We start from the raw sequence: 26,485 nt of genomic DNA, 5'->3' as shown, positions 1-26,485 counted from the left end.
ACGTTTTCGGTCTCCACAATTTCTAAATACGCCGTGCGGCTCCCCGAAAAATAAAAACATATGTGACTGCTACATTGTGTGACCGTGGAAATACTGCGGCCGCCGTATAATTGCTAGTGGCCGTAGATTTTGGAGACCCCACGGCCGCCGTGGCAAATGTGACTTAGGCCTTACTAATGAGGGGTTGTTTTGTGATTGTAAACACACTAATAAATTACAGTGTGGACACATTATTTCGGAAAAAAAATTGGAAAATTTCCCATTTGCAGATGTTATTGAACTTACCTTCCAGCTCAGATTTATTACCCCGCACATGCAAAGTGAAAAACATGTTTCAGCAATTGGTTCATGTCCGTCCATCGGACTTTCTATTAACGTCAGTTTATGACCGAGGAACAACTGAATTTCAATTGAATGTTCTATTTTTAACACGAATCAGAAAATTAATTGGAAGACAAATCTGCTGTTTAGCAATTTGGCTCTGAATTTGTCCTGATTGCACATATGCAGAGAGGAGTGAGATAATTTTTTTACTCTGTCTGCCTGGCAGTCAAACGAAATTGAAAATCATTCTAAACAGGAAATGTACTATTTTTAAGGACATCATAAAGGACACAAACAAGCACAAATAACTAATGTACCTGTTAGATAAGGTAGTGTAATAGGCACTGCGTCAGTGGTGGTAAACGTCCAGAATGAATTCTTTTATACGATTTTCACAGTCTTTATTTTATTTAAATTGAATTATGTAATTAACACTGCACAGTGTAAGGTGTTCTATGAACTCTCGAGTTAGACTTGAGTTTGCCCTGTAGTTGCCCTTAGAAAAAGCATGTACAACAAAAAGAAAATGTACCGATAATGGAAGCAAATCAGTTTCTCTGCAAATGGATGGAGCTCACCTCCAAAAGACGACAGGCTGGATGACCTTCTTGCAATAGTTCCTCTCCCTGTTCCAGTATACCGTGGAAAGCTGGATCCTGTCGTGCCATTTCCTGCATCAATAACTACAGAGAAATGAAGGCACACATAAAATGACTCGATACAAGTCGTCATCAGCACAATTATGTACAAAGGATGTTTTCAACATTTTTTTTGTATAGGGTCTAAGGCTCATGAAAGAGCGAGCTAGAACACATATCAATCATGTGCATATAAATGCATGAGACAACAACAGACTTGACTGCAGAGAAAAACGGCTTGGGGTAAGTGACATCACTTCTCAGGGCACTCTGGGTAGCAGTGGTGCCATCTTTTCATGAAGTAGTTTTTCTCTCCGCACACAGCACAGGACATCGAAGGAGGAATTTCCTCCTCCTCATGGATGCCAAACTGGAGGATTTGTGCATACTCTGTACTCTAAATGCTGAGCATCAAGCAAGGAAGCAGCACCTACCATTATTAAAGTCATTGGTATGACTTGGGTTGGGTTTGAACCGCAGATCTCTCAGACTCATCACGGATGTTCTAACAATTATGAGTTCCCTCTTGACTACTCCAGCGGCCATTGCAGTCGCCTCTTTCTCGTCGCTCGACACTCCGTCCACTTTCACCAAGAAACATTCGGAACAGCACGGGTTTGAGGCAGGCGGGACGACGCTTGCGGATTGTGGACTTTAAAAACATGAAACTGCTTCGGTTTCTGCTCTCCCTCTTCCCTCTGTCCATCTCTAACGCCACTGGCCAAACGGTTTTTCAGACCCACTCCCTCTTCCTCCTGAACCCCAACGCCATCTATGCGACTTCAGCCCCAAGCTACAGGGTCTCTGTTGGGCATGCGGATATTTGGGTTGTACACGAGTGTCCGGATGATGTTATCACAGAGATGTAATCATGCAAGTTCATTCCGAGAAGAAGAAAAATGGCGTGCTCCCGAGTTTGGGTAAGTGAAGAGATTTCTCTGTGCTCGCCAACCAGGATCATTATCTGCAGAGTAGTGGTTATCTCCAAGCTCTTTTTGTTGTCCCTTTATAATCTGCAAATTGTCGAAAAGGATGGATGCAGTAAAATACTGTCCTTTATCATTCTTTCTCTTTCCGAGCCCTTGATATTCCAGGCACCTCAGCCAACTATGGCGATATTGAGACCACGTGGACTTGTCCCTAACCAGGACCATTGCAAGTCATGGGAGGAGTCGCCAGTGTGGCTTCGGGGTGATTAAAAACTTTCTGGAGACAGTTCTGCAAGGAATGGCCATGTAGTTGGCATCTTCCTTTTAAAAGCATTGTGGATTGAGCACCTCACAGGCAGCACCTCCATTTGCTGTTTCACCACCCCCCCCCCAGACCCCAATCCCCATTTTTCTCTCTTTCTCTCACTTTCTATATCTTTCAGTGCCTTGTGCTATATGAATACACAAAAGTTGCCATGTAAATCCAATTATTATTATTCTTTCACAAAGTACATCATTGCAGGAGGCAATTGGGCCCATCAAGCCTGTGTAATGGTTGCCAACCTATTGTTGTTTGTCCACGTTCTATCCTTTAAATAAAGCAAGTAGCACATATCATTGTTAAAGTCTTTGGTGTGATTTAGCCAGGGTCAGAATCAAATTGTCAACATCCCAGACCCAGAGCAGAAAGAATGCGGAAAATCTAATTTATCCATCAAACCCTCCTTGCCCCTCCCCTCCCCCAAGTCCTTCAAGAGATGACGGTGACATTTCAACACTATCTCATGTAATCATCCCCAATTCCACACTCAATGGGTACCACTTCTACTAATCTCGCTTGTCTGTACATCTTGTCCCCATCTATTTCCCACTACTCTGTTATCACTACTGTACATTAAACTTCTTTCATGAGCTTCAACATCTGTACACAAATAAAACATAATAAATAAAACAACAGCAGAAAGTCAATGCTGCCAAGCCGAGATCCCAAGCAAGGGATCTTTCGGCTGTGCTTCAAAATCAAATCGATCATTCTCTTCTTAATCACCCTCGCACTCACCACATAGTCTTCCTGTCGGTCATTGAGCTGTGGGCAGTTATCGCTCCAGTCAAGGGACACTTGGCGGTCTTCACAGGATCCCAGCCAAGTGAGCTTGTCTGTGGCTGCTCTCAGGAAGGTTAGAAGCTCTTGCAGTTGCCTGCGGCGCTTGTTGGAAGAGCTCTAATAAAGGAGTTCAAGAAATACTCTTTTGAAAGGTGTGCATCAACAAATTTATTTTTGAGTGCTCTCTTTGCTAAGTTAGGTACTTCACACCTTCACAATGTCCAGCAATTTCCTCTGTACAGGTAACTGTAGAGTTAATCATGTCTGAATGTTGGTGAATAACACATTTAGGGTTGTCGATGTTTCGTTACGTATCCATAAACTATCAACAAAGAGGTCAAAATGATATTGGAGGCTGAATGATGAATACACTTTTGAACAGATGTGCAGATGAAATGTTAAATTTCCAAGACAAGAAGAACAACAAACTCGAAAATAAACTGTGTTCGGAATGCTGGATATGAACGCTCAGGATAACATGAGAGTAAACACAAAATGGCGTCAGTATGTTTTCATGATTTTACCTCTTTATTGAGATCAATATGTACGTGTATTACCAAACCATTTACACTCAATCTGGAGTAACAACACAGTAATGAAATTAAATAAGTGGTTTTTTTATCAAGCTATCAAACGAGTTGTGGTACAATTGACACTTTTCAGTGTGCTGGCTGTTCCATAGACATGAGATATGACGACGTGAATCTGGGAAGCCACTTCAGCACGAATGCTATGGGTATCAAGATATTCCGGTATGAAATGACTTCTGGGTCCTGAGCTCCTGACCACGATGATCGGTCAGTTTCCCTTTCCTGTTGCAAGCTGGAATGTGTTTGGTTCAATGTTAGGAAACTATCCGATAAGTGAACAATGGTGTTTTCTGGAATGTTCATCTTCTCTGAATGTCCACGGCTCACTCCAGCCTTCAGAGCAGTACAATCTCGAGCTTTAGTACTTCATCCTCTGTCATTCAAGGATATCTTCTGCTTTCTAACACAACTCCAAAATAAAAAATATTTTATTTATATACAAGATTCAGGCTCATGGAAGAGCGATTAACAATGTGATGCCAATCAACCCTCAATCGTCACCTTTAAAGGTGGTGTGGGTGGTGTGGGTAAAGCTATTCGTGATGGAATCTAATTTATGTTTTTGTGATTATGAACAACATTTATATGCACTTGTGAATGGAAAATACAGGTATTAGCTACAACGGTACTCGTATCGTATCTCCCTCAGCCAGGTTGAACAGTTTACGTTTTGCATCCCACTGATAGGCCCCGTATCAGCATCCAGACCTTAATCGAAATCTAACCTAACCAACTAATCCACGTCATTTTGCCATATCTCGTCCATAACTTTTTGAAACATAATGCTATACATCGTTTTTGGCTGCATCTCTCAATGGTGAAGAATCACTTGAAATTAAAAAAAAATTATTATATCCGGATCTGGATCTTTATCAAAATCGAATCAATCATTCCTTGTCACACACCCAACATGTCCACAAAGTTTCGTCGGATTTCGTCCAAAGCTTTTTGAGATCATGCGATATATAATTTTTGGCCCAATCTCCCAATGGTGAAGAATCGCTTTAAAATTATAGTATCCGGATCTTCGCCAAAATCTAATCAATCATCCCAATCACAGACCCAACCTGTTCAAATTTCGTCAAAATCCATGTGCAACTTTTTCAGATATCTTGCTCAAAGACAGACAACCAAACAGACAGACAAACAGTCAAACAGACAAAACGGCAGGGGCGAAAACATAACCTACGTCCACCTTAGTTGGAGAAGGTAAAAATTAATTTGATCTATGATAAAAAGTAATCTCAGCCAAGTCATTATCTATTGTGAAAATGGAAACATACCGTAGTGTTTACAAAGGAAAATGTCATCAACAGTTAAATTTTCAATTCAAGGACTATCTGGAAAATGTTATATTGAAATAAACATTAATTACAATTTAAAAAGCAGAAAAACAGAGGACATGCAGTGCAAGGTGTATTTGGCTTGCACTCACCACTAACACATTGTAACTGCGCTGAAGTACGTCAAAGCGCTTGTCATAGTCGGCCCTGCATGATGCCGAGAGACTTTCCTATTGGGAATAAAAGGACAAAGCACCAAGGAATTAGGTTATGATAAGGTTGATTGTTACTTACTCGTCTTTAGCTATGTTTGTTCATACAAAATCTAAAACAAACACTTTGGATGGGAATTAAAATGTACATTGCACAAGAGAAAAACCAGACCTTTAATACAATTTCTCAACATTATTTGTCATTACACACCATCGTCAACAACAAACAAGCCAGCGTTAACAAACTGCTGTATAGAATGTGGGACTCAAACCCACACAAAGCTCAAATTACGTGCATTTCCTCAACATCATATTTCCAGGAGGAAAGCTACTGGTGCTGAGTGAGCATTTCCTTGAATAAATTAGTTTACATCCCCAACATTAAAATACCTCCACAATGTACGGATTAGATGTTTTTATAAATATATGAACAAGAGTGGTTAAAATACAACCTTTCAGATGGGCATGTAGTAAGGGAAGAGTATTGATTATGGGGGATTTTAACTTGCCAGGGATAGAGTAGAACAGGAACAGGTAAAGGGTGGAGCAGGTGAGGATTTCATAGATCTTGTGCAGGATTGATGGACAAGATCTCTTTCTGAAAGGATCGAAACCTTGATGAAAAACGGTGGCCAGCTGATGATCCAGGCAGTTAGGAAATCAGTAAATTGCTTATAAGTACTCACCAGGTGTGCATGTGTGTGTGCGTGTGCATGTGTGATGTCTGGCTTCCTTCTTGGGACTTCAGTGCAGTAATTGGTCTATATTTTGATTAACTGGTCACATTTATCAAGCTGTACAAACGCACAATGATTCCATTTCATTCCATTCCATCAGGACCATACTCTGTACAGAGCATTGGTGCTGCCAAAGCAGTCGCCAGGGCTATTGGGCACAATACTGGGCAGGTCACCACTCCAACACAGGATACCAACAAGCTGGTACTCATTTTGCCAACCTCGGAAGGATGACAGGCAGAGTTAACTCTACCTGGTGTTAATTCAGCAGTCAACGGGGCTTGAACTCAGGACCCTAAGATCCCAATCCCACCACCCTAACCATTAAGACCACAGCAGGCTTTACTTATATCTGACCAGTTCTGTTCTGACAGAACCAGTCAATATATACCAGTCAATTCTGACTAATTTGCCAACCATAATATTCTGTATTTTAATACATACAATGAAATATATGATTGATCGTTAAATATTAGCTTCCACTTTTCATCATTGTGAGCTCATCTCTCAAAATGATCTCCAAATGACCTCCAGGGTTCACAGGGGTCAAGAAAGGTCATTGTTGATGTTATATCCACAGTCCTTGGATGTAATATGTGGTAATTTCTACTTTAAATATTTGATAAAATACTGTTTTAAGTGACTTTGCTCATACTGTTAGAAGAATGAGGTCTTCATGGCAGCCTTTTTGAAAATATGGCTGCCAAGGCTGACACAAGGTGACTGTGGAGTGCCTCTCATCTTTAAACTGGTCTCCATGATGTGTCGAATACGTGTGCCAAGTTTCATGCTTGTATCATAAAACGCACGATCCGATGCTACACGTGCACATATCTGCTGGACTACACGTATCTCTGTGGTGAAAGCTGGGTCTGAGAATAAAATAAAAAAATCATTAGCCACAGCTCACATTATATTCTCTCGTCTCTCAATACCTTGTCTCTCCTATGTTCCCATGTGAAGGAATAAGATTATATCGATAACATTCAAAGTGATTCTGAAAAGGGGATTTACCTTTCTATCTGTTACCTCAGTTTTTTTGTGTCTCTCTGTGTCTGTCTGTCTGTCTGTCTCTCTCTCTCTCTTTCACACACACACACACGCACACACACACACACACACACACACACACACACACACACACACACACACACACACACACACACACACACACACACACACACACACACACACACACACACACACACACACACACACACTCTCTCTTCAGCCCTCCCACTCTCTCTCTGTTGTAATAAACCTTTTGTTCATAAAAAACCTGAACTTCATCATTTGGGGTACAAGACCTCACCATTAAGCATGGGTGAATTGTCTATAAAAATCCAGTAATGGGCCAATTAGGAAAATGGGAAAAGTGCATTTAAATCACTTTTGAAACATGAACAGCATGATTGTGAAACCCACATTTAATATGCTGTTAAAATATTAACTCGACACCCCTCATCCATGTGAACCACCACCACGGTTTATATCAGAACGAGATGATTCGTCAACGGTCATGGATGTTTAAGACACATTTGGGGGCCATTCAAAAATTATGTAACGCTACTTTTTTAGGGAAGCACATACCGTGCGTGCTGACGGGCTTGGTTAAACCTTCCTAATAACTAGCTTATCTGGAATTTACATTCCAGATCAGGTATTGTCATTGTGCACTGTCCGTTTATCCGCCCGTCTCCTTTTTCGACTTCTCTGGCCAAACCACTGGGCCGATCCAGCTGAAAGTTTGCAGCAATGTTCCTCGCCTGACTGGTAACAGGAATTGCAAAGTAACAGTTCCGGTCACATGTTCTACTCACATGATTTTAAGTAGGTCAAAATGGCCGACTTAGTAAATTTCTTCAAAAATCTGCTTCTCCAGACCCACCAGTCAGAATGCTACCAAATTTGGGTAGCAACGTTAGCCCAGTGTAGGGATGTTAAATTTCTGAGGCTATGCCGATCACATGACCTGCAGTGTTTCAAAATGGCGGTCCCACAAATTCCTTCCAAAATCGTCTTCTCCTGATCCACCAGTCAGAATGCTACCAAATTTGTGTTAAAACATTAGGATATGGGTTGTCATGTTAAATTGTGGAGGTTATGCCGATCACATGACCAGAAGTGTGTCAAAATGGCAGATTTAGTAAAATTTTTGTAAAATTGTGTAAGTTCCTTCAAAAATCTTCCTCACCAGACCCACCAGTCAGAATTTTACCAAATTTGGATTGCAACATTAGGCTAGGGCCAAGATACGCTGCAGGTCCAGTAGTCCTTTTTAAAATTTGACATTGATAAGATTTTTCTGGGTCCCTCATCGTGATTAACACTCGACCTAAAGAAAGCCAATGGAAATCTGACACAACAAACCCGGACAGTGTATAACTAGCAGAGGCCTACATGCCAAATTTGTTAGGCCCACCAGAAAAACAAGATGGCAGCCAGAGCATTTCATCTTGGTGTCATGGTGAGTGGAGTCAAGTGACATATGAGAGTGTGGTCCGGAAGCTGTCCGACCAATGGGTGGATATTTAAAAAAAAAAATCGACGCCCAACAAGAAGAAGAACAACAACAACAACAACAACAACAACAACGACAACAACGCAGAGCTCTTGTCGACCTGGGACATGTAGCAGGTAAAATACTCCATCCAAGATGTGGATATTGACAGACAAGCACAATAAATGTAAAGAATGTTTAAACACGAATATGTTAAGTTTGCAGTTCCAAGCAAGGCTGAGCAAACACAAACCTTGCATTGCTGGGCCTCCTCCAAGCTCTTCCTGAGCTCCTCGATGGCATCGTGTGAAGCATTCTGTTCTTCCACAAGTGTAGCAACTTCTTTCAGATCCTCACCAAAATTGGTAGCATTCACTTCTTTCTATAACACAACAATTGTTGGTGCAAACAGTTCTTTAAAGCACAAAATCTCAAATACAGGTACACGACTTCACTTGTTAAGAGAGAGTTAGCTCGTCGACATAGAAATTTGGAATAAACGACTTCACGTGTAAAGTTTAACATTCATTACTTCACCTGCAGAGTTCAGAAGAAACACTGAACCCTGTAAACTAGTAAACAACTCCCAGCACATCAGGCACATCACCTGATTCATATCCACCCAGGCCTGGAGTTCTGTAATGAAAGTGAGACAAGCTTGGTCTTCCTTGGTGACCCCGCCATGAGTGTACCTCTGGGAATCCTGTACACTAGGAAGGGGTGGCTGTTTCTTGAGAGACTGCACACTGAAAACAAGTAGGTTGAAGTTTCATATGTATGGAACAAAGATATAAACAACAACAAAACATTCAAAAGATCATAGATTTATGTTTACAACAATATAATACTGACAAAAATTACATTACATGAAAAAAACACATGCAAATGAATCAATGTTGTTCTTCTATTTCATTATATGCAGCACAATGCTGCGGGGTAGTATTATTGCCTGAGGGCAAGGCTGTGCCACTGATGTAATGCGCTCTGCTGGTTAGTGCGAGAATTTGGAATTTTGCCATGGTGCTGGCGATAGCTTGCCGACTCTTCGCGAAGGGGATCATGGGATCTTTAACATACACCAACGAATCTCGACAGACATGACGTCCACTTAACGTCCATCCGAGGGACGGCACACACATTGATGAATCACTCTGCCTGTGAAACACCACGATGACAGATTGTATCTGGGTCTGGATTCAAACCCAGGCTAGGAAAACTTTGAAGGGAGTGCACATACCTCCAAGCCATCCTGTCAGCCCAATGAATCAATCAGTGCTATTCTCAAGAAAATTTACATTTCCAGTCAAGTTCAACATTGTTAGTTGGAAAGCCATAAAAAGGAAGTGTCCTTATGATCCACAGGAGGCAGGAAGCTTGGTAAGCAGAGGAAGGTGCCAAATTGCATCGAATATTCGAGCTGTGCCGAGAGAAACAGTCGTGAAAAGGGAGTGAAAACTCTGATAAGTGCAGAAGGTTACAAGTCTGAAGACGACGATGGTTCGCGAGCGGTATTTGACGATATAGATTGTTTCAGAAATCAAGGATGAGACAATGTGATAATTTTTGACCAAGTTATAAAAATGATCAACATGATGTGGTATGGTTGACGGGTTATTAGCTGCAAAATGTCGAAAACCCAGTTTCGTTCAACAACTTAAAAAATTTGTCCTTTGCATAACCTTTAAAGGTCACAAAACAATGTTGTGGACATTAAAATAAGGAAACAGGATACGTGCTCTCGCTTATTTGAGTTAGTTCGTCGAAAAACGTGGAAAACCCGGTTTGATTCCCACAACTTTGAAAATTTGACCTTTGTGACCTTTAAAGGTCAAAGATCAAGGATTATGACCTTTGGTGCAAAACTTCCTCTGGAACATTCAAGGAACAATATAACGTCATATAGGCTATATGGCATTTCACACTCCTCGGATTATCCATACTTTGATGAAATCAGCGTAAAAACAAACTTGAAGGCGACGCCACGGGCAAGATGTTCGAGATAGAGCAAAATGGTTTCAAGACTTTAGGTGGAGAATGACCTCAAGATTATGCATAAAAAATAGTCATCCAAGCTCTCAAAGTTTGGGCGGTCATATGATTTTTATGTCAAAATTCGTAATTTTCTCAGTTTTTGACCTTGACCTTGGGATGAAAATGAAAAATTGGACAATAACAAGTTTTAGATAATTCATTTTGCTCTTCAAATACTGAACAACCCATTCCATTCAGTCAATTCCCTAGGAGAAGATAGATTTTTAATTCCACTTCCCCTAAAAATGCCTATTTTTTGGGCGTGGCTCCGCCTACAATGGGAGTAGCCACGCCCTCATCCAGGAAAACACAACTTGACATTGATATCAAACACATAACCAAGTTTCATCAAGATCGGATCAAAGTCCATGGAGTTATGCTCTGGACAGACAGACACACAGACAGACAGACAGACAGACACACACAGGCATAACGAATATAGTGGTCACTCTGGCTGGTGCTCATGAACCAAAAAGAAACAAAAAGCATTTTAAAGTAGTCTTAATAGCAGTCAAAAATTTTAAGAGTAAACAAGTGTCAAAGTCATGTCTAAGTTCAACTTCAGCACAGCAGAATCCACCATTGACTCGCAATAGTGAAACGGTGATCGAAGCACTGTCGCTCCAGTGGATGCACCAGCACTTTAACACCAAGGAATTCAATGGCATCAACTGAGTAGCTAACTCTCCATCAAAGTTCATCGTTGACCCTTTTTTGTGAAAACTGCAGGTTATGCAAGTCCAGATTTAGAATCTGTTCTTGAATCCTCATCAACCCAAGAACATTTGTATTCTCACTCGGCATCAACTGGACCATCACTTATCTTTGAGAGAACAGTAGCTCACAGTTTCACGTTCAAGACAATCTGTCATCAGTGAAAAAAACGATAAAATGTACGAGGATGGTCAAAAAATATTTCCTTTTCAAAAATGTTTCGGAGCCCAAACAAAATGACTTCCATTGCAAAATAATCGGGAAGCTCACTCACCGCTGGGAACCATGGCAAGACTCAGTCGACCAAAGAACACTTCTATTGGGTCTGGGAGTGAGGTTAAATGCACCAGTTGTATCTGGTCCATCAGCCGAGTCATACCAGTCATCAGAAGAGTGCACGAGCACGTTCCCTCTCCGACGAGGCAAAGTCGCGTAATGTGGGAAGCCATCTACAAAAGTGAGAGTTTGAGACAGTGGGGCTGCCCAACGGGTGATCGACTTGCATCTCCTTCGTCCCTTTAAGGATCCACCATATCCGTAGATGTTCATAGTGAGATGGAGACACCGTCGCTACCACCGAGTGATGTAAGGAGAGAATACTGGTATGGCATACCTGAGCAAAGACATCCGATTTTCGTGCCTTTGGATAGAGTCCATTTCTGAACAAGCCATGACTTTCCGAGACACATTCCTGTGGTTAATTGCTCAAGCAAATTGATGGTTTGACGCCTCATAGCTCAAGTTTAAGCCTCAGCAAGTTGAGAATGTTTTTTTTTCTTCCAAAGAAGATGAGAGCCTTCAGTGTTGCAGACATCAGAACTAGCACAGTTGGACAGCCAGGCTGGGTTATATACCACAAAGAAAGAAATTTAGTTCCTTCACAAGTTAAGATTTATGTATAAAAACATGATACATTCTGTTAACACATAACACATCCCCGTCCAGGTGATAATTGCAAAGATAAATGGAACAAAATAAATGTGGAACTTTGCAGCAAAAGGTGCTAATGTGGGTTGAGCTTTCAAATATTTCCATTATATTGAAAAAAAAAAATGTTTCTGTAGGGCACACACGGTCCACCATCGACCTCCTTCTGGTGGAGCTGCCTGGATCCAGGGTCGCTGCTCGCCTCGGCTCATTTGTTCCTCTTTTTCCCGCCTGTAGAGCCGGCTTCCACATCCTCTTCAGTCTCGTTCTTCCCTCCGGTTCTTTGGGACGGCTGTTCGCCACCGTTTCTGATCGTCCCTGGTCTGGGGCCATGGTCTTTCCTAACCTCATTGAACTCTCGTCCACCCTGGTCCCTCCTCCTTCCAGATTTCCACTTTTCCCTTCTGGGGGTTTCCTTCTGTGTCCATCCTGTCCGCCCCATGATTCCTCTCCTGCCTTTCCAACCTTCACCCATTGTTTGTCCGCCTCTCTCTGTCTTGGTCTTTGGCCCTGCTGTTGGTGTTTTCCCCTCTCTCTGCTGTTGCTTTTGTACTGTTGTGCCCTGATCCATTCAGTGTACGAGTACTAGCTCTTCCATGAGCCTTCATCCAAAAATATATAAAGAAGAGAAATAACGAAGACAGCAAGAGGTCTTCTTTATATTACAGTGATTGCAGGCCTTGTGAAGGAGCTAAGGCAAGGACATGAAGAGACATCAGTGCACCTTTCCATGAACTACAAAGACTTTTACAGTAACTTCAACACAATAGAAGATTTTAACCTGGGATCACACCCAGCACCACATGATCAGATGGGAATACCAAAGAAGTTAGCAAAAACAAATAATCACTGTAATGTGGAAAAGCTGTGACGTAAATTTACCAAATGAGGACAATTAAAGAATTAGCAGGAAAAAAAACCCCACATCTGTGCATGAAATTTCTCAACAATTTGAATGCAATTTGAGTGACCCAGAAGGCTCGCTGGAGGGTAAAGAGAGTGTTGTTTTGCAGATTTCCAGTGAAACCATGACCTCGTGCTTCGAGCAGGAGCACAAGTCACAGCAAGGTGTTTGGGGTGAACAGCAAAAGTGGATCACAGTCATTGCCAAACAAAAACGACTCTGAATTGGAATTCACCAGACAAACACTGTCTTTGTGCCTTCCAATGAATACCACACAACCTATACGTTCCAGAAGAATGACTTCAACGAGCCACAAATCAAGTTTTAAACTGATTGAAAAGGCTGCGAAAAATCATTTAAAGTTAGTTTTGACAAGTGGGTATTTTTATGGGGAAGTTCTTAATGCTCAACGATTCCCAGACCTGCCTACCATTAATATAATTAACTAGCCGAAACCCCATCACAGACGGATTCCGTTCATTCAACCACCCTCACCAGCTCACCCACACTTGAGGGACATCGACTGGACAGGGCGTGCTTGCCCCCGCCTACTCATCCCCCACCCCTGCCCCATTCCCCCCCCGCCTTCAATTTTGCCCCCGCCCCCTGTCCACCCCCTCACACTCAACCCCGCCTAATTCACCCCAGCCCCTGCCCACTCATCCCCCGCCCCATTTCCTCCCCCCCCCCCCCGTCTAAACGAAAAGTGTTTATTCTGCTTCAGAGTTGAAGTTTAACTATTGCCACTATGTGTGATGCACTCTTACAGGTACGAAGTTTCTTTCAGTCCAGGTCAGAGTACCGAGAAAAACGTGACGCGACCGCTCGGAGGAGCACAAAATTGGTCCTTCAGTATTAATATATAGATATACAATGTTTGTTGTTACATTTTTTGTGTCAAATTCACATTCTGAGGGAGTCAGCATGTGCAGAAGAGGGTTTTACATTGCAGACGCTATTTTCGAGGAATGGAATTACACCTCTCAGCGGTGACGGTCTGTCGACGACAGACGTAATGACGTCAGCGAATGACCGATGATGTCATGACGTCCTGACGCCTCTCAGCGGTGATGTCACACGTCACCATGTAAACGAATGTAAAACAAAAAGTGTTTGTTCTGCTTCAGAGTTGAAGTTTAACTATTGCCACTATGTGCGATGCACTCTTACAGGTACGAAGTTTCTTTCAGTCCAGGTCAGAGTACTGAGAAAAACGTGACGCGACCGCTAGGAGGAGCACAAAATTGGTCCTTCAGTATTAATATATAGATGATCTATGACATCTAAAAAGCAGTTGGTATGAGATCAGAAAGTAGGGGGTGGGGGGGAGGGAGGGGAAGGAGAGGAAGGAGAGGTGGTTGAAGTTACGTATCAGGGTATTAGTCCATGAGGCAGGGGTCCATAATTTTAATCATTTTGCACCCTCCTAAGGAATTAAAATGCACTGCCCCGACCCCCTAGGAGAGTGGAGCGAATGCAGGCAAATGTGCGGTTGAAGCGAGTACAGCAGAGGTGAGGATGAAGTGAGTGCAGCAGAGGTGAGGGTGAAGCAAGTGCAGGCAGAGGTGAGGATGGATTGTGCGCAGGCCAGGGTGACAATGGAGCGAGTGCAGGTCGGGATGAGGGTGGAGTGTGTGCAGGCCGGGGTGAGGATGGAGTGTGTGCAGGCCGGGGTGAGGATGGAGTGTGTGCAGGCCGGGGTGAGGATGGAGTGTGTGCAGGCTGGGGTGAGGATGGAGTGTGTGCAGGCCAGGGTGAGGATGGAGTGTGTGCAGGCCAGGGTGAGGATGGAGTGTGTGCAGGCTGGGGTGAGGATGGAATGTGTGCAAGGTGGGTGAGGGTGGAGCAAGAGCAGCAAGGGATAGAGGAAGGTGGATATAGGTAGAAATTAGTCCAAGAAGATCGTTTTTGTTTGTGATGAAACTATTAATTATATACATTCTTCATTCTTCAGGAAACATCATAGACAGAGAGTTGTGTGTTGTTTTTCAAGGTTAAATGATAAATGATATTGAAGGAAAATTAAACTATAGTGTGTCCGGTCATGGCAGGAAGACAATGCTCGTGGTACTTGAAGGAGAAAATTACAGAAGGAAAGTTTACTCATTGAAAAATATGTTCAGGTTATTGAGTCGCTGACTGAAAGGTGAAACAAGAAGGGGGCAGCAATGTTTGTAGTGGGAATTGAGGAGTGAATTGAGGCTGATTTTAGGCAAGCGGAGGGTGGAGAGGATAAAAAGGAAACAACTGCAACCGACAACAGGATTGATAAGGACATGCATGAAAAAATAATTAGAGGAATATAAAACATTAAAATATTCAATACCAACACCAAGAGTTTAAATAATATGATAGAAGAGCTTGAAGCTAAAGTAGATAGCGAGGAGTACGATATAGTTGCAGTGAATGAGAATTGGTTTAATGAGGAGAGTAATTGTAACTCGAAGGTTACAAGACGTACAGGTGTGATCGGAAAGGGATGATAGGATGGGGTGTAACGATCTGGGTAAGAGAGAAAGGGGTGACATTAAGGAGGCAATTAATGGAATTAACAAAAACTTTTCCTGTATTAAATACAACGACGAAGAGGAATAAACAATTAGTTGCTACATTTAACATCTGCATCCAAACACCTTTAATATTAGTGAGATTATCCTGTCCAGAATCAAGGAAGTACACTGGTAATTGGCAGGTCATGATTGTGTGTTAGGGAAGAGACGTTCAAGGGAAGCACCACTAACCTTGCCTCCATGGATGACATCACTGGACACCTTTGGAGTATGACCAGAAATTAATGATGGGAGGGTTTACAGGAGGGTTGGCCTTATGGTAATATATTTATTGATCTAGAGATATTCTCCTAATGTGAATATAAGATGTAGAAGCTTTATGAATTTGTTTTGTATCAGGGAGATGTTCTGTGTTAATTTTTCATTATCGATTGCAGGTACTCACTCCTCGGGACCTTCCCCCAATTTCTTGCCATCCTGGGGTAAGTGGCCCTCAGCGGCCTGGCGCAGAACCGCCAAGTACGTGGCGATACTGCGCTCATCAGGTGAATTCACATCCACATCTGAGTGTCGAAGCAAAACAAGCAATGAGCGATTTTAACACATTTTTCTACAAAGACCAATAAACACAAATGCATTACTTAACCAGAGTGGTGTCAAAGCCACCTAATGCTCGCCTGTTTATACATTTATCATTTTTAAAAGACTAGTCTAATAATATTTTTTAGAAAGCATTGCAGTGAAATCTGATCCAAATAATTTTAAAGCAATATATGTATTTGTATATTGTAATCAGTAAAAAATAGTGTGGTACATAAAAACATTTGAAAGGAAATAACTTGCACCAAAAACTTTAACATTTTCACGCTCACGCTCACGCAGGGGGTATCGCTATAGCTATCTGTTCTTCGAACAGGCGAGCTAAAAATAAATAATCAAATAAAAAAAGTGCAAGGGTTGACCAATCTGTACTATAAAATTGAATGTGTATATTTATGTATCTGTTTATTACTTACAAAATCGAAGATTTTTCAAGTATATTGGTCAGTTAATTTTGTTATTCTGTCTGTCTGTCTGCATATCACCTGCAGGTAACAATTCTAAACCAATCATCAGGAAACTACCAAGTTGTGGAGGTAGTCTCAACTGAGAAGTCTATTGTTTTTGAGGTCAAAGGTCAAAGGTTATCTTGAGGTAAAATTTCAAAGATTGTCATTTTTCATCCAATTGACTTGAAATCTGATCAAGATTTGCACATTGCATCACTGAATTGGTAAACAAACTATTTTTGAGGTCATAGGTCAAAGGTCATCTTGAGGTTAAATTTCTAAAATCGTCAATCTTCATTCGATTGACTTGAATATTAAACAGCAATTGCATAGTGCATTACTGAATTGGGAAACCAACTATTTTTGAGATCAAAAAGTCAAAGGTCAACTCAAGGTCAAACTTCTAGAATAATCAATTTTCAACTGAGAAATCGTCAATTTACATCCTATTAACTTGAAAGTTGAACAGGATTTGCACAGTCCATCACTGAATTGGGAAAGCAACTATTTTTTGAGGTCAAAGGGTCAAAGGTCAACTCAAGGTCAAACTTCTAGAATAATCAATTTTCAACTGAGAAATCGTCAATTTACATCCTATTAACTTGAAAGTTGAACAGGATTTGCACAGTCCATCACTGAATTGGGAAAGTAACTATTTTTGAGGTCAAAGGGTCAAAGGTCAACTCAAGGTTAAACTTCTAAAATCATCAGTTTCAATCTGAGAAATAATCAATTTTCATCCGATTGACCTGAACTTTGATTAAGATTGTCAATTTTAATTTTAATAAAATGAACAATTTGGTGTATCCATGGCAACCTTTGGAAGGGTGGTGGAATTTGTCAGTATCATGCTCTGCATAATGTCTTTTTCTTGTTTGTTTGTTAATGTATGGTTCAAAAACTGAAAAACTCGCAACTAAATCCAACCAAATTTTGCATGTTGGCTCAAAATACAAAAATCCATTGGGACCATACTCTGTGCAGAGCATTGGTGCTGCCTAAGCAGTGTCCTGGGCAATTGGGCACAATCCTGGACAGGTCACCACTCCGATACAAAATACTCAAATGGCTCAATCATCCCAGAAAGCTGGTACTCATTTTGCCAACCTCAGAAGGATGACAGGCTGAGTCAACCCCACCAGGTATTAATTCAACAGCCAAGCAGGAGTTGAACTCAGGACCCTAAGATCCCAAGCCCACCACCCTAACCATTAAGCTAACACCAGGCATATGTTGGCTCAGGGTATCCCAAATATGGTTTCTGTTGGAGTAGCATATCTGGGGAAAGGGGTTTAGTGTGTGCGTGTGTGTGGGGGGGGGGGAAGGGGAGACCCTAATTCTCTCCATGTAAATGTATATCACATAGCACCACCTGGTGGAAGCCAGTATCAAAAATCATCTTTTTATCTAAAGAAAGTTTAAACAACTGAACCATATGCATTATCGTGATGTTGAAATCTGAGTGAGAATAATTACAAAATTTCAAAATGTTTCATTTCATTCGTTTTAAGTGGAGGTTCAAATCCAACACTGAGCTTCACAGCAGAAATTATTTTTGCGACCACCACATATAAGCAGTGAGGATGGCTGATGAAAATGACGTTAGCTGACTTCCAAGCAGACAGAAGATGACCTCAGGCAAATGACAGAGTGAATATAGCAGAATGTTTGTGAAGTGCAACATGCTGTGATTAAATCCGTCAGTAAAGCGATGGGTAGGCACACCTAATACAACTTACAAGGTATATTTTGGGAGAGGGAACGGTTGGGGTGGTGTTGAGACGGAGGGGTGGGGGGGGGAGGGTCGTTGAAAATTAAGGAAGATTTGTGCGAGTCCAAATAAATCCATTAAAATTGTAAAGGGTGCCCTCTGCTGGGTGTATATATATAAACACAAGGGTCAATCTCAAGTTCACTTGCTGCTGAACCTCAGAATATTTACAAATGGTCAATCAAAAGCTTCTTTCATTCTTTTCCTGATAACTTAGTTGATCCAATTCTTATTAGTTGATACAATGTGTGATTGTTGTGGACAAAGCCTTGTTTCATATTCACAAGCTAGATACGAAATCCTGTTCAGCCCGGTGGAAAGGTGGTCCAACTTAACAAGGTCCATTCATTGGCCAAATGCAAGTGAAGATCAGTAACAATTTCCACAACAATTTTTATGATCAACATAGACAAGGGAGTTAAGGATAGAAACAGGTTTTTAATAGTTAATGAATCCTTCCATTGCACAATATTTCACATTAATGATGATGTGTATATGTTATAAGATGATGTAAACAGACCTTTTGAGACTTGTGCAAACATTGCTAGGAAGAAGATAAAACTCTGATTGCATTCCAGAAAACCTATGGCCGATTTGTCGTTCACCTTTAATCCAGGGATCACAGTTCAAAGACAGTTTCAGGATCAAGTGAAATGTGCATTTCTTATTGTCGCTCACGAGTGAAGTTGTTTATTACTTCGTTCCCTTGGATTTTGTTCAGATTTCCGCTTTCTTCTTAGTGCAGACCATGTATTCTATTTTTCCCGGTTGCTACCACCATCCGCACATTTATCCTCAATGATATCTAAACTGATCAGCCTTTTCCTTTCAAATGCAGGAAAATCCGTCAATCATTTTGCCTTGATAACACTGGGCTGCATTTGAAATTTTTTTTTCAGATGTCGAGGTTTTCTCAACGGTACTTATATGTTTTTTGCATGCTGAATTCAGAAATGTATCTCATTTCGCTCAATCAGGTCAAGTTTTTATGCTATCTCAATTTTAAGGAAAAAAATAATCAAAATTTTTGTTTTTTTATTCAACATCAAACTTACATTGACAGAAAATGTACAAACTATACATATAATGACACACAAGTACACTTAATGTGGAAGAAAGTGCCTTCTCAATTACTTTCATTTCAATTTCACAAAAATATAAATAAATCGTTGTTTCTGGCAACACTCAACTTCAGTCGCTCCAGCAGTCGCTGTTTTCCTTCATCTTTTTAATGTTGAATTTCACAGAAAAATTTCACATTAAATTTCACATAAAAACTTGACCTGATTGAGCGACATGAGATACATTTCTAAATTCAGCATGCAAAAAGCATATAGGAACCGTTGAGAAAACCTAGACCTCTGAAATGACGCAGACCAGTTTAATCATCGAACAAGACAAATGGTGTTACATTGGGTGTTACGATGGGCGTTACCAAAATAATCTGATTGAGCAGGGATGGGGGAATGATTTCCAATGAAGAATGGGTTCAATAATGTTTGGAGGTTCGTCATGAATAGACTAACAAAGCAGGGATCAAGGTTTGAATCCTAATATTTGAGCTCTGGACAAGGAATCGGCCCACAGTCGAAGTGCCTTGACATGCAGAGAAGTATCACAATTTATAAGGAGTGAAAATAAAAGAAAAAAAAAAACACATTGGATGAGGCTTGACTATCTGAACCAGCTGTTACATTTAATGCTTTTATTCTGACGATCCTCAAAACACACATGGTATATGACCATAACAAGCAAAACGTAACCGTATACCTTCTGGATCAAGGAGTTGAGGAATTCCAAGATGGTGCTCTGCCGTGGAAAAAGCTTGCTGCAGGTTCTGTTTATTACTCTGATGATGCACAGCTTCCAAATCCACCAACCCTGGCCTAAAATACAGATGTCATTGTTGGAAAAAAATTCCTCAAACCACCAAAAACAATGTTCCAGCATTTATTTATTAATTCACTATGATTACGGTGGCTGGTTCATGTACGGTGGTGGCTTGTTATTGAGCACACTGGAAGGGCATTTCAGAGGCTGCGAGTTAAATTCCAGCTGAAGGATGCAGTATTAAGGATTTGCATTCCAAACTTCAGGAGATCTTTATAGTTTCTGAACTGACATGACACAAATTGATTGTCAGTAAAAAAAACCCAGCTGGCTAATCAACGACCTTCAGGGTGGGGACAATCTGCCCGTCACACCTCTTCTGGTCTACGTGTGATGCGAGTCCATTCAATGCAGTTAAACTCATTCCCTTAATTTCGCTTTCTCCAGGAAGTCATTATGAATGATTACGGGCTCTATCCCTCCACAGTTTCCACTTAAAACAAAATCAAAACCAAAAAAATAGAAAGAAAGATGTCGTGCGTAGCATGATACTTGAGAAATCCAAATAAACAATAGTTGCCAAGGAAACAGTAACTTGGTAATTTAGAACATTTGACCTATCAAAGTGTTTCATATGATTGATTAATACGCATAACAAATTTGACTGATAAATTGCCGAACAGGCGTTTTACATGTTTTTAATGAGGGTCTCAATCAGGGGTCTCCAACCTGCAGCCCGCGGGCCACATGCGGCCCCTTAGACGGACTTATGCGGCCCATGGTGCCATATTAAGTTTACATTACAATGCGGCCCGCGATACTGCCAATTTGTCAGGGTCAATGATCAAAGCGCTCTGTAATTTTTATTATGATTTTAATTCATGTTTTTTTTACCGAATTTACACATGTGTTTTTAACATGATTATTCATTTATCATATTCGTTGGCAAGAAAAATATATTCAGCACTAATTATTTTTTTTAATTTCCGCATATTAATTATATATATATTTTTTTTTCGGAATTTAGCGTCCTTTTTTTGGGTGCGGCCCTCCGCCCAAAAAGGTTGGAGACCCCTGGTCTAAATGGTCTAAGACACAAAGGGGTGTAAAGGTCTTAAGGCTCCATGGGGTCTACAGGGGTCTTTGTTTTTTGTACACAATGTTGAGGCTCATAGAACGTATAACAAGGGGAGCAGGAGAGAAGAGGGGCAGGTGTGGGAAGCACAAAACAGTGGGGAACAGAGACTACAGGAGATCTGTGAAAGGGAGAGGGATGGGGTGGGGTACACGGGGTAAACAAGATGGACACCACAGGGACTTTCAGGAAGGAAACAGGGAATTTGAAGGAGGTGGGTTTGGGGTGGATTAATGGGGGTAGAAAATATCAAGATTTTGGATGGAGGAAGTTATGAGATGGTGGTGAACAGCTGTTTTGAAGACCTGCAGGGAGGAATGGGATTGAAGAGAGAGTGGGAGTTTGCTCCAGAGGTGGGAAAAAAAGAGGAATGAAAGAGTGAAGGTGAGCAGTGACTTTTGATTTTGGCAGTTTCACCAGAAATGGTTTTTGGCAGACTTTGAGTGCCTTGTGGAAATATAGGGGGAACAGAGCACAGTCAGAGCATGGGGGCAAGGCCAGAGAGGAAATGGTAGAAGACAGTAAGACCACCGACCTGCCTGCTGTGAGAGAGTGAGAGACCCAAAGACAGCTTCATTGTGGGAGATACCAAAGATACTAAAAACCTTGGTTTCCACAGCGTGAAGCCGAGCTCGCAGTGAGGAAGGAGCACCACCCCAGAGGGGAGATCAGTACTCCATCAGGCTATGCATGAAAGCATTTTAAGTGGTTAGGAGCTCAGGTGTACCAATTAAGGACTTTTCACGACAGAGGGTAACAAGCCGGCGACTGGCTTTGGAGGCCAGCTTGGAAATGTAGCTTTCCCAGGAGAGATCATGGCAGATAGTGAGACCCAAGAGGTTGAATGAAAGAATTTCTTCAAGGGGATTGTTGAAAAGTAGATGGGGGGGTCCAGATGGTCCTTTCGGAGAGAAATGGTAAGAGGGTGAGATTAGTCAGGATTGAAAGATATTTTCCAAGTGTTGGACGAGCTTATGATTTTATCCAGATCTGCAGAGAGTAAAGAGGCTGCTGCTTGCAGATCTGAGGAATGAGAGATGGTATAGCAGAGGATGGATTCATCAGCAAAGTGGAAAAGAGGATTTTTCAGAGTCGGAGAGATCATTGATGAAAACCAGAAAAGGCACAGGGCCCATAACACTGCATTGAGGAATTCCAGGCTGGACAGGAAGAGGGGATGAGAGAATTCCATTAAGGGCCACATGTTGACTGTGACAAGCAAGGAAGTCTGCGAACCGTGAGTGGAGATTGCCTTGGATACCCTAAGATGAGAGTTTGGTGAGCAGGGTGGGATGCCAGACCATATCAAAAGCTCATGATATGTCTTGGGAGATACCTCTGATATCATGTCTGGCATTGAGGATCTCCATCCATTGTTGATAAAGCAGGAGCAGCATGTCCAGGGTCGAGTACCCTGGTCTGAATCCAAATTGATGATTGAAAATCAAGCAATTGGAGAAGAGGAAGAATTTAATGTCTGAAGCAATGATGAATTCCATAACCTTGCTTATGTTTGGGAGAAGGCTGATTGGTCTATTGTTGCAGGGATCTGTTTCTGCACCTTTATTATGCAGGGTGGTAATGTTTGATGATTTCCAAGCAGATGGCAGATGACATTGAGCAAATGAAAGGGTGACTAGAACAGAGAGAGGGTGAGCAAGAGCAGTAGAGCAGGTTTGTAGGACATGTGGGCTGATGGTGTCTGGACCGGTTGCAGAATCAGGGTCGAGGATTGAGAGCAAACTCTCCACCTTGTCAGGAGGAAAAGGAGAAAGGAACACAGAGTCTAGGAACAGCTGAACAGCTGGGTGCAATTGTGTAAGGTGGGTTCATAAAGCGATGGGTTTGGGACACAAGATTTAGAAGCAAACACGGAGTTTAGGCATTCAGCCTTTTCACTTGCAGTGTCAGCTGTGCAGCCATTTTAGGTAAGGGAGGGGAAACATACACCAGAAACAGACTTAACCAGACGTCACCAGGATTTAGAGGAGAGAGAGAGGTTTGAGAGTTCAGACTTGAGATTAGAAAGATGCTGTTTCCTGGCTATCCTGAGGGTAGACACATACTTGTTCCGAGCTTTGTGGAAGGAACTGAGATTGCTTTCAGTTGGATTTGCCTTCCATGAGGCAAAGGCAAGTTGGTTTAGGACAACTGCCTCGCCACAAGCTTCATTGTGCCATGGGCGGGAGGAAGGGTAGGACAACTGAAGACAAGAGGGGATAAATCTGTGCATGAGAGAAAGCAAGTTTCTTTTGAAAAACATTCCCAGGATGAGTTGATGTCAGAGAAGGTATAAATGGGAGACCAGTCTAGAAGTTTGATGGCTGATTGAATTCCCTGCCAGTCGGCCCGAGTGAAATGCCAGATTTGATGGCGCTGAGGTGGTTCTCTAATAATAGCCAGAGAGATGTCTACTTTGACAAGCACATGGTTAGATGAACCGATTGGAGCAAAAGAAGAACAGCAGATATTTTCTGGGAAATTGGTCAAAATCAAATACAGAAGAGATGGAGTACCGTTGGTTGAGATCCGCGTCGGGAGGTTGACAGATTGAGTCAGTCCCAAGGAGTCGCAGAAGTGGTTTGCTGAAGTGCCCTGAAAGGTGAGGAGGTGCCAACACCAAGCCAACTGGCATGATGGTAATTGGAGTCAACATATATGAGAAAGAGAGAGTTGGGATGAGTGGGTAGAAGTTGATCCATGTTTTCAGCAAGTGAGATGTAAATGGAGTCATCACTGTTTGGTGGACGGTACAACACACATATAAACAAGAGGTGGGGCAGAGGGGAAACCGTAGCCAGAGGTATCCCTGGGGTGTGGAGGAGTGAGGGAAGTCTATTCCTCATGGAGAGTGAGGAATAGAGTTTTTGATAAAGAGAGCGACTCCGCCACCACGACAAGGCTCAGGTCTATCATACCGGAGGAGGGAGGAGTCAAAAGGATCTGAGGTCCAAAGGGGTCTCAGGGTCTAAAGGTCTCGAAGGGTCTAAAGGGTTAAAAGTATCTTAAAAGGTCTATGTGGGTCTAAATATTTCCTGGGTATAAAGGACCTGAAACGTTTAAAGGTGTGAATCGGTTGAAATATTAACACGTAATGTTAACACGATCGCGCACGTACAGAGAGGAGTGAGATCATTTTTAACCATTAGATGCATAAGTGGGTCAAAAATGACCCAGTTTGGCTGTTTTCTTGCATTACCTTTTTGCACTCATACATCTAATGGTTAAGAGGTGAAGCTTCAATATTTGGGTATGTCTTTCCTTCGATCCGTCCATCAACCAGTCCATCAAAAATGAAGAAGAAGAACCTGCCTAACTCAGCGTGTTACATTCCAAAGAGTTCTGAAGGGTAATTCGAAAGGGTAATTCTTTAGGGTAATTCGAAAGGGTAATTCTCAAGGATAATTCTAATGGGTAATTCTAATGGGTAATTCTAGAGGGAAATTCTAGAGGGTAATTGTTCAGGGTAATTCAAAAGGGTAATTCTAATGGGTAATTCTAATGGGTAATTCTAAAGGGTAATTCTCGAAGCTAATTCTGATGGGTAATTCGAGAGGGTAATTCTAAAGGGTAATTATAAAGGATATCTGACATGATCTGCTTGAGATTGCCTTGCCCAACCAGCGGAAGAAGGCCACTGAACTACGACGACTGCGTAGCAAGGAATATCCAGCATGACATCACGGACTTGCAGACACTGATGATGCACAAAGACTCATGGCGCGACATTGTGAACTCTATCTCGGATGCATCTGCTGAGTAGTGGTAGTATGAAGGGTAATTCTAATGGGTAATTATAAAGGGTAATTCTAATGGGTAATTATAAAGGGTAATTCTAAACTGTAATTCTAAAGGATAATTCTAGAGGGTAATTCTAATGGGTAATTCGAGAAGGAAATTTTAATGGGTATTTTTAAAGGGTTCTAAAGGGATTCATTCATTTCTCGGCTTTGCCTATTTCATATTACAAATGCCAAACTGTACCACTGCCTTTGGACATGGGTGCAATTTTTTTTGTCTGTCTGTCTGCCTGGCAATCAAACAAAATTGAAACTAATTCATAATATTGAAAATACTGTTTTTAAGGACGTCATAAAGGATGCAAACAATAGGCATGCATAACTAATTTAACGCATCAAATAAAGTGGTATAAAAAACCGGTGCATCAACGGTGGTAAACTTCCCAAAAAAATATTCTACAGCCTTTAAAACCTTTATTTTATTTCAATTTAATGATGTACTTGAACACTGCATAACACAAATTGTCTACTTGGCACTTTCAAAAATCTTCACAGTACATGGAAAAAAACATCATGCCATTTTACGGCATCTCGACCAATCAAATTTGCCGCTCATGGTCTCAGCTTTGGAGATTATTGAGATTCAAACAAAATGGTGGCTCATAAGAAATATAGGTCGTGCTTGGAATAGCAAAGCATGAGTTTAAAAGACCCTTCTCATGTCCGTTTTCTCAAGACTGAGTGGGGTAATGCATTCTAGAAGTGTAGTTTAAAAAAAAAAATTTTATTACTTGTATGCAGTATGTAGATATCGTGTTTTATCGGATGAAAATTAACTGTGACCTTGACCTTTAAACCCATTGACCTTTTAACCTCAAACACAATTGGCTTATAGCTTGTGATTACCTCTATGCTCTACCACATGGTTAAGTTTCATGATCAGAGTAACATTGGAACTTGTAAGCGGTTGACATACAGACAAAAACAGACAGAACTAGAAGGGCACTCAGAAGAGCGCATACCCGCATACCCCCGCCAAGCAATTTCTGATCCAGTGGAATATATCGGGCCCAATAAATTTTTAAAAAATCATGCAAAATATCATTTTTGGCCACATCTCTCAATGGCTAAGAAGCACTTTAAAATTAATTTTTTTTTTTTATCATATCCGGATCTGGATTTGGATCTTCACCAAAATCAAATCAATTCTTCCATGTCACATACCCAACCTGTCCACCAAGTTTCTTCTGGATCCGTCCATAACTTTTTGAGATATCCTGCACACAAATAAGCAGAAAAATAAACAAACAGACAGACAGAGTGGCAAGCCATCCAGGATTGTGCCCAATTGCCAAGGAGACTGCTTTGGCAACACCAATTCTCTGCACAGAATATGGTCCCAATGGATGGATGGAGGGGTGAAAACATATCCTCCATCCTCCTTCAGTGGCAGAGGAAACAAGAAAGATCAACCAGAGATTGTAGACCTGTGCCAGGACTTGTTTTGTGTGGTGTATTTTGTGTGGCAAATAATTGGAAGGATGTACTTAATGAAA

At 41.4% G+C, this 26,485-nt stretch overlaps 1 protein-coding gene across 7 annotated transcripts in view; it reads right to left on the bottom strand.

Moving 5' to 3' along the window:
• LOC147013219 (desmoplakin-A-like) overlaps nt 1-26,485 on the bottom strand; it is a 156,557-nt gene that overhangs the window by 116,512 nt on the left and 13,560 nt on the right. For all 7 annotated transcript variants that reach the window (XM_085854861.1, XM_085854863.1, XM_085854862.1 and 4 more), the window contains exons 3-9: nt 19,995-20,110; nt 15,850-15,967; nt 8,926-9,064; nt 8,572-8,700; nt 5,022-5,099; nt 2,952-3,113; nt 903-1,007 (exon numbers count right to left, since the gene is read on the bottom strand). In XM_085854861.1, coding sequence (XP_085710987.1) covers nt 903-1,007; nt 2,952-3,113; nt 5,022-5,099; nt 8,572-8,700; nt 8,926-9,064; nt 15,850-15,967; nt 19,995-20,110 — 847 coding nt within the window. The remainder of the gene's footprint in view (nt 1-902; nt 1,008-2,951; nt 3,114-5,021; nt 5,100-8,571; nt 8,701-8,925; nt 9,065-15,849; nt 15,968-19,994; nt 20,111-26,485) is intronic.

This window comes from Eptatretus burgeri, chromosome 14 (genome assembly GCF_056783735.1).
Source record: "Eptatretus burgeri isolate ZD-2024b chromosome 14, Ebu_testis_v1, whole genome shotgun sequence".
In the NCBI taxonomy this organism is placed as follows: Eukaryota; Metazoa; Chordata; class Myxini; order Myxiniformes; family Myxinidae; genus Eptatretus; species Eptatretus burgeri.
This window is presented reverse-complemented; position numbering and strand designations above follow the sequence as displayed.